We start from the raw sequence: 13,967 nt of genomic DNA, 5'->3' as shown, positions 1-13,967 counted from the left end.
TCCCTGTCCTCATGTCCCCGTTCCCATCCCATTCTCAGTATCTCTGCCCCCAGCCTCTGTCCCCATTTTCCAGTGTCCCTGTCCCCTCATCCCAATCCCCGTGTCCTTGTCCCCATCCCCCTATCTCTGTTCCCCGTTCCTATGACCTCTTCCCCGTCCCCATGTCGCTGTCCCCATCCCGTTCCCAGTGTCCCTGCCCCCAGTTCTCTGTTCCCGGTGTCCCCGTGCCGTTGCTGTCCCCGGGGGCCGTAGCGGCGCAGCGCGGCCGCCCCTCGGAGCGCCGGGGTGGGTTTGGGGGGCGCTGTGCGCATGCGCCGTCCCGCGCCCCCCGCCCGGGCCGCGCTGAGGGGCGGCGGCGGCCATGAGTGGTGAGGAGGGGGCGGTGCGGGGCGGTGCGGGGTTGGCGGGACGAGGCAAGGCCCCCGCTGGGCCCGGCGAGCTGTGGGGGTTCCGCCCCTCCCCGCGGCCCAAGCCCCTCCGTGCGCGTGGGGCCGCCCACGCGCGGACCCCGTCGCTCCGCGGTCCCTTCGGGCGTTGAAGGCCGCGGGTTCAGCGCTGATGTGGCGCTTAAAGAAGGCTCAGGGCCCCACGGCCTCATCGGGTGAGCGCCCGGAGCCGCGTCGGTCCCGGCAGCCGTCGGTGGGACGGCCGGGGGCATCCCGGGGCAATCAGCTCGGCTCCGGGACGCGTGGGGTGCCGGCAGCTTGCGGCCCAGCGAAGCTGTGTGCCGTCTGTGCTCGGGGGCTCCGGCTCCGCGGGGTTTGGGGTTTGTGGCGCTCCGTATTCAGCCACGGGACCCCTGGGGCAGCAGCGATGGCTCCGTTAGGAACGGTCCGCCCTCCGTGGGGCCTTTCGCTGTCGCTGTAGGGTTTCACGGCAGCGACGTTTGCACGTTTTTAGGGCTTTTTTTCATCCCTTTCTGCCCGGAGAGCAATCAATCCCGGCTCTTGCTGCCCGCTCAGCCCTCGCTTCCCAGGGAAGTGCTAATTTATTTTTTTTTTCCACTATCCGATTGATTACAAAGAGGAGACAGTGGGCACGGATGTAATTAGGGCATGTGCTATGGGTATGGATTCTTGAGCGGCCATCGGGTTGGGCGCTCCGTCTGTCCTGAGCGCGGGCGCGGTGTGAATTCAGCCGTGGCTGCTTCTTTCCAAGAACGCACTGAACGCGTTCTCGCTTTCCCAGGGAAGAAGCGAAGCGCTGCTGCGATGGACGAAGCGGAGAGCTTGGTACGTGTGCTGCTTTCTGTTTCAAAACCGTCACGCGAGCGTTATTGGAGCGTGCCTTCCCATTCCACGGGACGGCGGAAAGAAGAGCGTTTGCGGCCGCACTGAGCGCTCGTGCAGCTCTGAGTGAGAGCGAGGGGCAGCGCTGCCGTCCCCTCGGTGAGCCGGGCTGGGGGGCGTGCCGCGCCGTGCCGTGCCGTGCCGCGCCGTGCCGCGCCGTGCCGGTGGGTGGGCTGATCCCGGACATATTTTCTGCATCTGACGGATGCGCGGCTGCTCCGTCCCCTTCTCGCCGCTCGGCAGCGACGCGCAGGCCGGCTGGAGCTGCTCACCATGCCCGGTGCTCCGCAGGGCTGGAGGTAAGCGGGCTGTCGGGCTCAGCGCTTCCTCAGGGGGCATCGCCCTGCGGCCGAGCCTCCCTCCCCCCACCACCCCGAAAGCAGCGCCCCGAGCGACGTTTCGCCGCTGAGATAGCACGGATGGGGCCGGGCGGGACACGGGGAGCATTTTGGCACGTTCTGACATCGTTTACAGGCTTTTATTCTCAGTTCTTTCGCGATTTGCTCTGGTCCCCGCCTCTCTTTGTCACCCGGCTTCCCTCAGCGTCGCTTTTGCTTTTCAAACCGGCTCTGTCAAGTTTCAGTTCAGTTTAAATTACATCCGTACCCCTTCCGAAGCGATTGCCTTTGGACTTTTTAGAGCTGAAATTGTAAGTTTTGCTGTTGATGCTTTGAGTTGTTGGCAACAGACAGCGTTATAAAGTAGAACTGAGCGATTTCATGGTTTCATTTAATGCGTGTGTTTGGGTCACCGTGCACCAAATGAGTGTTTGTAGAGAGGGAATTGTCACCTTCCATTTGTTCTCTAGGTGGATTTGGTTTGTACCCACTTGTAGCCTTTTGCAAAGGGATGACTTTGTTTCTTGGCATAAAATGTCCAAACCATCACAGATAATGCAGAGTGCACACAGATGAGAGGTGAGGGTGCTGGGCCAGGAGCTCCGGCTCACCTGGGATGAGGAAGAGACACCAGGAGGGCTCGGAGCTCTGAGTTAAACCCAGGTTTAAGGATTCAGTAAAGGTTCTGAGCGCATGCTTTGCTGCTTCTAGTTTTAGGAAAGCTGCGTCTGTAAGGAATTTCCTGCGGTTTGAAGGGATAATTAATTTGGGAATTGCGTGGCTCAGGTGAAGTATTGAAAGCTCTTCTGATTTTACATAGCTTTACGTCTGGCAAGGACGGGGTTCAAGGGCAGAAATCTTTAGCTGTGATGCCTGGAATGTGGCGGGTGAAGTTGGTGGTGGGTTTGTAACACGCACACTTGTTGGCTTGGTGACGGGCTGACTGCCGTCGGCTTCTCTAAGTCCAGAAACACCCAAACTCTCCTAAAAGAGCACTGTGTCCCATCCAGCCCAAGCAAGGTTGGGGTCCAGAGCGCTTCGGCAGTGCCTGGGGCTGTCATTCAGGCAGATGAGACCAGTGAAGAATGGCTCCAGTGAAAAATATGTGGATGTTCCCTGCTCTCTGTGTTTCCCTTTGCTCAGCCACTTGCCCGTGCTTACCTGGGAGGTGTGGGACTGTCAAAGGCTCATGTCTCTTGTGGTTAAATAAAGCCGTGGTTTAAGATGAAAGTTGGTGGATGGTCAATGAGTGCACTCCTTGGGGCCCGTTCCTCCTGCCAGCGTTGATGCTTTGGTCCCAAACGTTGGTCATCATCTCTGAAAGGTGGCATTTCATGGGGGAGCACGGGGCTCTGTAACGCGAGGTGCGTTGTTTTCCTGGGCTATAAATAAAAAGCTATATTTGGAAAAAAGAAAAAAAAAGAATAGCGTCTTTATGGGCAAAATCGTACGGGGGGAAATGTGATGGAAAATTTGAGTCAGATGAGCTGATGTGTGAGGCATTTCCCTGTGGGGTCATTGGGCTGAAAAATGTTTTGTGTGCCTAAAGTTGAACAGATGCGCGTGTGTGCACAGCCCCAGCCTGGTAGCAGCCGTCCCCACCACATCGCTGTGCTGGATTCCCCCCCACATCCCTGCTGGTGCGTGTTCTGGGGGGCATTCTGGGTCACCCCGGTTCCGAGCGGGGTTTCTCTCAGGCTTTAGGTGAGGACCACATGCTCCTACGACTCGCGGAGCTGGGACTGATGGCTTCGCACGGGAGGGGGGCATTTGTCCTGATCAGCTTTCTTAGATGAGAATCGCTGAGGTCGGCCGGCTCTCCGCCTGAATAAGGGCACGATACCAGCTTCCAGCTCTTACGGATATTAGTTCCACCTTTTTAGGTAGGCATTCGTTAGGAGACAATTACTATTGCATGTGCTTGACCTTGTTTAAGATATTGCTGAGATACGGAGAGAGGACATCTGTTGTGGGTAATCTGCAGCTTCCGCTGCTCTTTCCAAGTGTAAATGTGCTCGGTGGTGCAGCAGAGGTGGGTGATGGTGATGCTTTGTGATCTTCCTTTGCCATGTTCCTCTTGGCCATTGATCTGCTTTCCCCAGATGGTTGGGTTTTGCCTTGCAGGTAGCTGTGCACACTGCTTCTTCGTCTGAAGTCACAAAATCCCTTCTGAAAGATGCAGTGTTGTTTCCACTTTGCCTTTCTGATTGAGCTGCAGTAATGATGTGAGAACAATCTTTGTTTTGGTTTTAAGCCCAGGGATGGCTGCGGAGTGCTTCTGGATGACGCGGTGTGTGTGGTGATGAGCGGTGCTTGTGGGATAAAGCTGTGTGGGCTTTGCTTATGGTGGCATTCAGGAGATCACTGAGCTCCAGTGAAGGTGGCTGAGCTCCAACAGAAATTGAGCTCCTACAAAGATGGTTGTGCTCCACTGAAGACCATGGAGCTCCAGCAGAGGTCTCAGAGCTCCAACAGAGAGCCCAGAATGGTGATTCCTTGTGTTTCTCCTCCTTCTTCAAGAGTGTTTCTGACTCCTGGTGAGCTGCTGAGGCCTCGCTCAGTGTCCAGCTGCCAGTGGTGATGCATGGTCTGACAACTTGGGCTCAGCAGTTGGGTGGTAGGTGGCATGCGTCGGGCTGGTTCTGTGTTAGAGTGCTTTCAAATGGAGTTAAAAAATAAAACAGTGAGGTTCTTACACCTGAAAGCTGTGCACCTTGCTGGTGTGCTGCCTTCTATGCAGCATCTACTTGTGATTTTACTAAAAAAAGCAGTCTGCTTTTCACAGTAAACATTTCTTAGATGGTTACCGAATGACTCAGTTTTAGTTAAAGCAGACATTCCTTAGCTGACTTTCAAGTAGTTGAGCTATTTTCAAAAGGAGAGGTATTTTCACATAGGAAACTGGTTCCTGGGGTATTTTTAAGGAACTCTGAAGTGTTTGGGAAGAAGCATGCGCTCACTGTCCACGTGGCAGTGGTCATCTCTGGTCCCCGGCTCTCTTGAAGTTTTTGCTCCCATTGTACTCTGCAGTTGGAATTCTATGACATAGGCTGTGCTGTGACCTCTCTCCTCTGCAGGAAATGACTCTTTACTCCCACTCTCTGTTGATTATCACTTGCCCAGTTGTTTCTCCCCGTGGGACAGTCCCTGTCCCAGTATGGCCTTGTGATTTTCCAGCAAGAAGCCTTTGAGAGACAGCAGCAAATGAAAGCAGTCTGCATTGCCTGTTGTGGCTGGAAGTCCCCATGCAGAAGCCTGGCTGACTTCTCCTCCTGGAAGAAGTGTTGCCTGCTGTATCTTTTCATATGGTCTCATTTGTCCTGTGGTTGAGTTTGAGCACCTGGGCTGTGCCAGGGTTTGCTTTGGAAGGGTTGTCTTGAAGAGTCCCTGAGGAGTGCGGCTGCACCTGTGCCTTGCGTGGTGATACAGATACAGGGAAGTGCCTTGTTTTTCCCATATGTCACTGCCCTCCATTTTAGCAGCCCCAAGCAGTCAGCCTGTTCCTGGTGGGGCTTTCTGGGCGTTTCTTGAGCCTCCTATGGCGTGTCTGAGGCAGTGGTGTTAGTGAAGGTACAGGGATGCCTTGGTAAGGGAATCCCCCAAAATCACACTAGGCGTTGCCTTGTTTTGTGGTCAGTCCCCATTTAGTTGAGTGGATGAGCTGTGGTCCAGCGTGCACTGCTTGGCATCCTCTGTGCTAAGAGTATTTTGGAAAGCAGATTTAGGCTTGCTCTGCACTAGAACATGGTTGGGCCACTTGTGAGCTCCAGCTGGGAGAGGGGTACAATGCCAGCAAAAAGCAGGTTCAACTTAACGAGTCTGTGTGCAGATGTGCCCACCCTCTTCAAGTCCTGAAAGCCTGGAAATAAGGAACTGAGAGTGAGGGAAGTTTCGTGTTACTTTGTGGTTCTATCAGTAGAAGTCAGTGTGCTTTTACCATCTGTGATAATCCAGTGCTGGGTGAATGAGGTGTACCCACCCATGGTCTCCAGCTCAGCTCAGTGAGAACCATCTGACTTACAGGAGCAGACAGCACTGCTCTCTTTGGGCTTCTCTCTTTTTTCCTGAAATGGCCGTGAGAGTGATATTTGGGTCAGCTGCCTCCAGCGTGTCACTTTCTTTTGACACTCATCACTGTGAGCACGGTGGGGGAGCGCAGCAGTGGGATCAGGACTCATTAGAGGGGTACTGTGCTTACCTGCACCACTCGGGGAGATCCCTCTGGCTGCCTCAGTGCCTTCTCCTTCTGGTCTTAGCTTTACCCCCCGGGTCTCGGTGTGGAATTCCCCATCCATCCTCAGGTCTGCTTTTTGAGCGTGCCTGTCTGGGCTCTCACCCTGTGCGGGGTGGAAGGGATCACTGTAGTGCTCTCCTGTGCTTTTCCAGTCCCTGTAACACATCCTCCCATATTGTTGCATTCATTCTTATGGGAAAAGTGCTGCTCGAGTCCCAGCCTCCTGTGTGGCACCCAGTGACAGGACAGTGCCCAGCGGGCACAGATTGAAACACCAAAATCCTGCTTAAATAAGAGCATGCTCAGATGTTGGAACAGTTTGCCCAGGGAGCTCTTGGGTTCTGTGTACTCAGAGGGGACCCAAGTGGACAGGGTCCTGCCGACCTGTGTGGGTTGGTGGCAGTGGGCTGTGTGTGCCTGCCTGGTCCCAGCCAGCCCTGCGGGTTTGCTGGCTGCATCTGCTCTTCTGCACCCCAGAAATGGAGCAGTGGGGTATGTCTGCCTTTGTAGCTAGAGCTTGGGAGCCTGCCCTGCAGCTTTGTCAGAGTAGGCTGAAATCGGGAGATAGAATTCGTAGTGTCAACTGCCAACTGGCAAAGCACTGTATGTTTCTGGGGGTAACACACACTGGTACAAGAAAAGCTGGGGGTTAAGCATCTTTACAAATAAACTAATTGAATGGATGCTTCTGTTTGCTTGGTGGGACTTGCTGGGCACGCTCATTTTAGGAGAGTTTTGGAGAGTGGTAGCTCATTGTGTCCTGGGCTGAGGAGCATGCGTAGCCCCGTCATGAGGTGTCAGGTGGGAGCAGCTGCTGGAGAGCATTCCTTGGCATTTGGAAGATGAGTGCTGAGTGTTTCTGATCACAGAATCATTAAGGTTGGAGAAGACCTCTTGGATCATCACGTCCAACTATAGGCATCGTGCAGAAACCACATGGAATTCACACTGAGCAGAATAAAGGGAACTAAGAGCTCGGTTGGGAGTATTTTGCAACCTTGAGTCTGTACTGAGACCATACTCACCCGGTGGGTTTGTTGTTGGTGTTGGCAGGAAGGGTCATTTTGAGGACACACCACTGACCTTCGTGTGCCGTAAAGCTGTGCTGTTTGCTGGCAGTTGGGTGTTGGTTGCACACTCAGCCTCGAACCTCCAGGTTTGTAGGACCTGCGGTCCAGGTCTTTTTGCACGAAGGCATTGCCCTTCTCGTACCCTTCCCTGCTAGTCTTTGCTTTCAAGCCGTGTAGAGGCAGAGGGGCAGCTCACGTGGCAGGCTGTGGTCCCAGGTTTGGGTTATGCTGAGGCTCGTTGCCCCGAGGACCAGCTGCTTCATCGCTCGGGCTGTCAGATAACACCCTGCCTTCTTGTGAAATCTGCTGACCAGCTTGTTTTCTCCATTATTACATTTCACATCATCAGAGTGCTGGCATCACCTGGGGCTTGCTGCTGCAGGCCCTTGTTATCTCAGGTCTGTAGGATCACCCACACCCCATCAGATGGCACAGACTGACAGCTCACCTGCACCGCCCTGGAAGTACTGCTCCGCGGAGCTCCCCGTTGCTGTAGGTGAAGTGAACGCCAGTGTGGCCAACACAGCACATCTCCCAATTCTGTTTGAGTTGTGTCACTGCGGGGGAGCGATGCTAAAACTGTCACTTGGCTTTCCATGCTGGCATTACCTAGAGGGCACTCGGAGGCTATCGGGGGTTCGGCTCTTCTCCGCGAGCCCCAGCTCATCTTTAAGCTGAATGCTTGGGTGGGTACATGCGTCTTGGTTTTCCAGAAGATGCCTGTTTGACATCTTTATTTTTTTGACAGCACAAGAATCTTATTATTTCTCCACCTCTCCTGTGGCGTGCTGTTATGCCCTGCACAGGATCTGTGGTTGCATCATCCGAGGTGCCTTGCTGGTGATGCTTTCTTCCTTCTTGAGTAGTAAAAATCGAGTGCATGTAAATGAGATTTGAATGAATAATGCCAGTTATGCATTCATCCTAATTCAAATCCTATCTTAATTAGCCCGGGGGCCTAATTTGACTTTCATGCAGCATGAAACCACTTTGGATTATCACCGGAATTGCCATGCATTTATTCTGGACTTTTTTTTTTGTGATCAGCGCGCATCTGTTTACACTGCTTAAAAACAAAGCAAAACAAATATATCGTTAATAAATTAATCAGATTGAATTAGGGTGACACAGAAGGGTATATTTTAAGGGGAAAAGCGTTGTAAATGCATTCCCTGTACCAGTTGTTTCTGTGCTGAGTGTGGGAATGAGCTCATGACACAGACGCAGAGTGAGAGTCTGTCCCAGACGTGCTTTCTGCCATGACTTAAACGAGCTGAAATTGCTGACATTTTGCCTTTTTCAGATGTGTGTCAGTGTCCATAGACTTCCCCTTCAAACAGTGGAAGATTATTGAGTTAAATATTGCCAGAACGACAGATCTGGGAGGCGCTCAATGGACGCTGGGTGAAGGTTGCTGCTGTGGATCTGGTCCTGCCGCACATGTGTGAAGGCAGAACTGCTCTCTAGCTCGTGAAACTGAAGGGTGCTACCACGTGAAATGCCATAATTCTGCTTATGACTTTCTGCTTTCTTTCTAATTAGATTGAGATGAACGTTTCCAGTGGGACAATGGGTTAATGAGAGGTCGTTTCACTGAGCCTATAGGTTTCCTTACAGACAGAAGGTGCTGCTGGTGTGTTTTCCCATATTTGTATCCACAGCTTTCCTCTGGACTGGAGCTAAATATAGAATAAATGACGTTTTCTTGTCAGAGTGAAGCAGAACTGCTCAGCAGCTTCAAGTCTGAGCAGTGAGAGCTCCCTAATCAACGCATGCCGTTAAGGCACAGCTGATAAGCCTTGCACATGAGAAGGCTGTGGTTAATCTGAATGTCAAGTCTGCCCTGTCAGTGTCTGTAGGTGAGCTGTGATGCTGCTCATTTGTATAATCGCTGGAAGTCGGGATGGGAAACGAACATTGTCCTGAAGTGAGTTCAAGGAGGGGCTTACAGCTCCGCGTGTGCCCCCGGTCTGTTTCTCCCAGCGAAACAAATGGAACTCTCTGATCTCTTTCAGGCATCTTCTGCTTTCTTCAGATGGATTTGAGGCTGATACGGTCGCGCTCTGACGTTCCTGCAGTTTGTGAAGGATGCACACACCGGCACTGCGTGCTCTCTTGCTAACAAGGAGGTGAGATCCTTATGCATTAATTGCTTTCGTTGTATTGTAGCTCACCGTTGGGATTCTAACTCCTTTTCCTATGAACTACGAACCACAGTAACTACTCTTACCTAATGACTTCCTATTAAGTGCAAACCAGACTAACTACTCTTACCCAATGACTCGTTCTCTTTCTGAAATACGTCCTTGCACTGAGCTTGGCCTAAGCATTGTGTTTCAGTGGACTTAGCTTCCAAAGCAGTGTATTTTTCTGCATCAGTTGTGCTCTGTTTCCATTTATCAGTCTGCAAGCTTCTGTGCCACATGTGGCTTTTGTCAGGCCTGGATTGCTGTGGAGAGGCAGACTGGGTGCAGACCTGTTTCTGGTCTTGGTGGAACTTGCTTTAATTAGGAGCAACTGATCTTTGTTCTAATGTGGGAATCATTTTTCAAGGTCGTTAACTTTAATCCCTATAATATGTGCTGCTTTTAATGCTATATCATGCTTTTTTTTTTCTCGTCGTGTCATCAAGTGATGAATCAAATGACCCGCCCAGCCCAGCCATGTTGTGCTGTGCTGATGTATTTTCAATGAAACATTTAATTTCACCAAAAAGGTGAACGTGTATCGTTTAATTAATTGATGGTGTTGATGGTTGCACCGAGGATGCAGTGGCTGCATGAATGATGCATGGGCGATGTGTTGGCTGCATGGATGATGCACAGATTGCACTGATGCTGCATAAATGATTGCACAGATGATGCATGGGAGATGCATTGGCTGCATGGATGATGCACTGATGTTGTGATGGTGATGCACTGATGCTGCATTAATGGCATCACCTCAAATCTCAGTATGCTGCCTGGGGACACCCCTTCATTGCATGGAATGACTTGAATAGCTGTGAATTGTAGATCTGCAGGGCAGCACTACTCAGCTCATGGTTTGTGTTGGGTTATCCTGTCCTAAAGCAAAGTCAGCAGCAGTTGCCTGTCATTGCTGTCTTAAGACAACTGGCATTGCTCTGTAGGGTCCTTCTCTTTTCCAGGGCACTGAGGTATGCATTAAACTAGAAGTGCTTCTCTCTGTTGGCTGTGGGTGGTGGTGATTGCTAGCTCAGATTTCAGCACTGAAGGCAAGTCCGAGTGTCAGCGTAGCCAGCAGTGCCCATAAAATTTCTGAGGAGCTGAGCTTCTGATCCACTGTATTAAGGAGATTTCAGTCCAAAGTGTAAACATTAGGAGTACGGAGCAGCCATGCCTTTCTTTCCTGCATGGAATTAGCTTTGGAAGCAAGATGTGTTTGTGCGGTGGCAGAGAGCTGCTACTTTATTTCTCGATAGGGGACTTCCCAAAAGCCTGCAAGGGAGGCGTAGATCTTCAAGCAAGTCCTGGCAGCTGGAGCTTCCCGACAGCAGGTGATGCCATGGAAGAGTTTTGTGTTGGCTGTAAAATTTGAACCTTTCTCTCCAGAGTGAGGGTTTGCGACATGCAGGCTTGACCTGGTCAACTCAACTCTGTGGGGCTTTTGTCTGTTTTCTAGATAAAGTAATTGGAGCACCATGAGTTGGAGCTTTCTGACCCGTCTCTTAGAGGAGATCCACAACCACTCCACCTTCGTTGGCAAAATCTGGCTGTCGGTGCTGATCGTGTTTCGGATTGTGCTGACTGCTGTGGGAGGAGAATCCATTTATTACGATGAGCAAAGCAAGTTTGTGTGCAACACGGAGCAGCCCGGCTGTGAGAACGTTTGTTACGACGCGTTTGCTCCTCTTTCTCACGTGAGGTTTTGGGTGTTCCAGATCATTCTCGTCGCCACTCCGTCCGTGATGTATTTGGGCTATGCAATCCATAAGATTGCCCGGATGGTGGAGCACAGTGATGTTGACAGAAGGTTCAGAAGCAAAAGCTTTTCGACGCGCTGGAAACAGCACCGTGGCCTAGAGGAGGCCGAGGATGACCACGAGGAAGACCCGATGATGTACCCAGAAATAGAGCTGGAAAGTGAACGGGAGAACAAGGAGCAGCAGCCCCCTGCCAAAGCCAAGCACGATGGGCGGCGGCGGATCCGTGAGGACGGGCTGATGAGGATCTACGTGCTGCAGCTGCTGGTGAGGGCGACGTTCGAGGTCGGCTTTCTGATCGGTCAGTACCTTCTGTATGGTTTTGAGGTCAGCCCCGTGTTTGTGTGCAGCAGGAAGCCCTGCCCCCATAAGATAGATTGCTTCATTTCAAGGCCGACCGAAAAGACCATTTTCCTGCTGATCATGTACGGGGTGAGCTGTATGTGTTTGCTTTTGAATGTGTGGGAGATGCTCCATTTAGGGTTTGGCACAATCCGGGACACGTTAAACAACAAGAGGAAAGAGCTGGAGGACTCTGGTCCCTACAGCTACCCCTTCACCTGGAACACGCCCTCTGCTCCCCCTGGCTATAACATCGCGGTCAAACCCGATCAGATGCAGTACACCGAACTGTCCAACGCCAAAATGGCCTACAAGCAGAACAAAGCCAACATCGCTCAGGAACAGCAGTACGGCAGCAACGAGGAGAACATCCCCGCCGACCTGGAAAACCTGCAGAGGGAAATCAAAGTGGCTCAGGAGCGCCTGGACATGGCGATCCAGGCGTACAACAACCAAAACAACCCCAGCAGCAGCTCCAGAGAGAAGAAGGCCAAAGCAGGCTCCAACAAAAGCAGCGCCAGCAGCAAATCGGGGGACGGGAAGAACTCTGTCTGGATTTAATGCTGGCTGAGTTGATATGTTGTCTTTTTCTCATAACCAGCAACCCGTTGAGTAATGGCTTCCATTAAGTAAATATTTGGTTCTGCTTATTTTCAGGGATACCGTTGGCTAGTGATTGCAGCTCTGAGAAAGTGTTTATACGCATACTGTAGGACTTAATTCTTCTGCCTTCCAAGCCAGGAGACAAATAGGTATATTTAAATCATTCTCATTGAACGGTTTACGCTGTATGTACAGTATTATCGTACATTTATTATGCACAATTTTTTGTATTTGTACACTGGATCTCCGAGGTAACCCTTCTTTTTATACGAACGAGGAGAAAACCATAGGTAGCTGTTAGCATTCTGCTGGTTTTATTACTGTGGTTCGTCACCGTTTTCTGTTTGTTTCCAATGTCAGAACTTTGTATGCTGCATTTGAGAAGTGCCTTGAACACACAGCACCGAGGAGTCCGGTTATCCTCCCTTAGAGAGGGAAAGGTTTGGGAAACGACTGCTGATGGTGCTCTCGACTGTACCTTCCATAAAAATGATGTGCTACTTACAGATGGGAGTGTCACGCTATAGCTGTCATGTGCTACATTTCTTCATCCTGAAATGATTCATAATTCCACATATTTACATATTTAAGAGGTTTCTGAGGTCTCTCGTTGTGTAACACCCTGCTCCAGATGTCCCATAGCTGCCTGTGTGGGGGCCACCGCCAGCCTGTCGCACACAGAGGTCCCCATGTCCCTTGTCCCCTGGGATCACTGGGATGCTCATCCCCCTGGTCCCATTTGTCCCCCATGTCCTCTGATCTCTTGCTCCTCGAGGTCATTGGGATCCTTGTTCCCCTGGTCCTGTTTGTTCTCCTTACCCCATGTTCCCTTGTCACCTGGTCCGTGTCTGATGAGATCATTCTCCTGGTCCCATTTGTCCACCTTGTCTCCATGTTCCCTTGCCCCCTGGTGCTGTTTGTCCCCTGGGGTTACTGGGATGTTCATTCCTCTGTTTCATTTAGTCTTCTTTGCCCTATGTCCCCCTTGTCCCCTGTTTCATGAAGTCTCGGGGACATATTTTTTCTCCCTGATTTGCTGTCCCATGAGGTCGTGGGGTTACTCATTCCCCTTATCCCAATTGTCCTTCATGTCCTCTGATTCCTTGTCCCATGGGGCTGTTGGGGTACTCATTCCCCTGATCCCATTTGTCTTCCTTGTCTCTGTGTCCCGCTGTCCCCTCATTTCCTGTCCCATAGGTCATGGTTATTCTCATTCCTTTGCACCATTTGTCCCCTGGTCCCTTGTCCCATGGTGTGATGGGGATGCTCGTTCCCCATGCCCCTGTTGTCCCCTGGTCCCTCACTGTGTTTTTTCACCCTATGAAAAACGACTCCTAACTCCACATATTTACATATTGGAGATGTTTCTGAGCTCTCCCGTTGTGTAACACCCCGCTCCCTGGGGCACTGAGTTGTTGCAGTACCTTTTGGGGCAGATTTCTGTTTCCTCAGTAATGTGGTTGGATGGAGTCGTGGGCACTGTGCTCTCTGTGCATCGCGTCCCGGCAGTCGCCCTGCTCCCCCCGGCCCTGCACACACGCACTGTCTGTACAGGTCTTAACAAAGCCCTTCTGAGCATAAACACTGATGCCTTACCCCCGACCCTGTCCCTCCTGTCACGTCCGAGGAGCCGAGTTCAGACGGAGCAGTATATGTACGATGTGATTTCTGCTCGGGAGGCCGCTCAGATCCGTGCCATTCTGTGGCTTTGGCATTCAACTTGAATTTATAATTAGAAAAAAGAAAAAAAAAAAAGGGGAATGCGGTATTTGCTGCCCCTGGCAGTGTCTTTTTGGCAAGGATGAGCATTCCCATCTGAGCAATGTCTGTTTGTTATGTTTTGTTACTCTGTGTAATGCGTTCGGGACTTTGTTTCCTCCGTTTCCGTGGCAGTTTCAGTAGTGTATAAGAGCAGCTTTTCTCTGAGACGGAGCGTTCCTCGCAGGGGATGTCCATCAAAGCCCTCGATGTTGATGTCTGTGGCTGTGGTCGGTTTCGAGGCTTTGGCTTTGGGTTTTCTTTTTCCTTCTGAAGAAGTGATAATGCATTACTTGAAAATTGTGGCTTGATGCAGGCCGTCCTGAAATAAACGCTCACAACGGACCAAAAACCAAAACAAAGCAAAGCAAAGCAAATGAACGTAGCTTG

At 51.5% G+C, this 13,967-nt stretch overlaps 1 protein-coding gene across 4 annotated transcripts; it reads left to right on the top strand.

Moving 5' to 3' along the window:
* Window positions 1-943: 943 nt before the first annotated feature.
* GJC1 (gap junction protein gamma 1) lies at window positions 944-12,409 on the top strand. Of its 4 annotated transcripts, none has more exons than XM_065747648.1 (4): window positions 944-1,232; window positions 8,947-9,060; window positions 10,374-10,448; window positions 10,574-12,409. In XM_065747648.1, exon 4 carries the CDS (start codon window positions 10,593-10,595, stop codon window positions 11,775-11,777), a length of 1,185 nt encoding a protein of 394 aa, XP_065603720.1. In that variant the 5' UTR covers window positions 944-1,232; window positions 8,947-9,060; window positions 10,374-10,448; window positions 10,574-10,592; the 3' UTR covers window positions 11,778-12,409. The 4 variants fall into 4 exon arrangements, with proteins under 4 accessions (XP_065603720.1, XP_065603717.1, XP_065603721.1 ...); XM_065747645.1 differs by lacking the exon at window positions 944-1,232 and adding an exon at window positions 1,475-1,588; XM_065747646.1 differs by lacking the exon at window positions 944-1,232 and adding an exon at window positions 3,498-3,510.
* The last annotated feature ends 1,558 nt before the right edge of the window (window positions 12,410-13,967 follow it).

This window comes from Cyrtonyx montezumae, unplaced genomic scaffold, assembly GCF_038088225.1.
Source record: "Cyrtonyx montezumae isolate F1298 unplaced genomic scaffold, pur_monq_1.0 scaffold_48, whole genome shotgun sequence".
Taxonomy (NCBI): Eukaryota; Metazoa; Chordata; class Aves; order Galliformes; family Odontophoridae; genus Cyrtonyx; species Cyrtonyx montezumae.
This window is presented reverse-complemented; position numbering and strand designations above follow the sequence as displayed.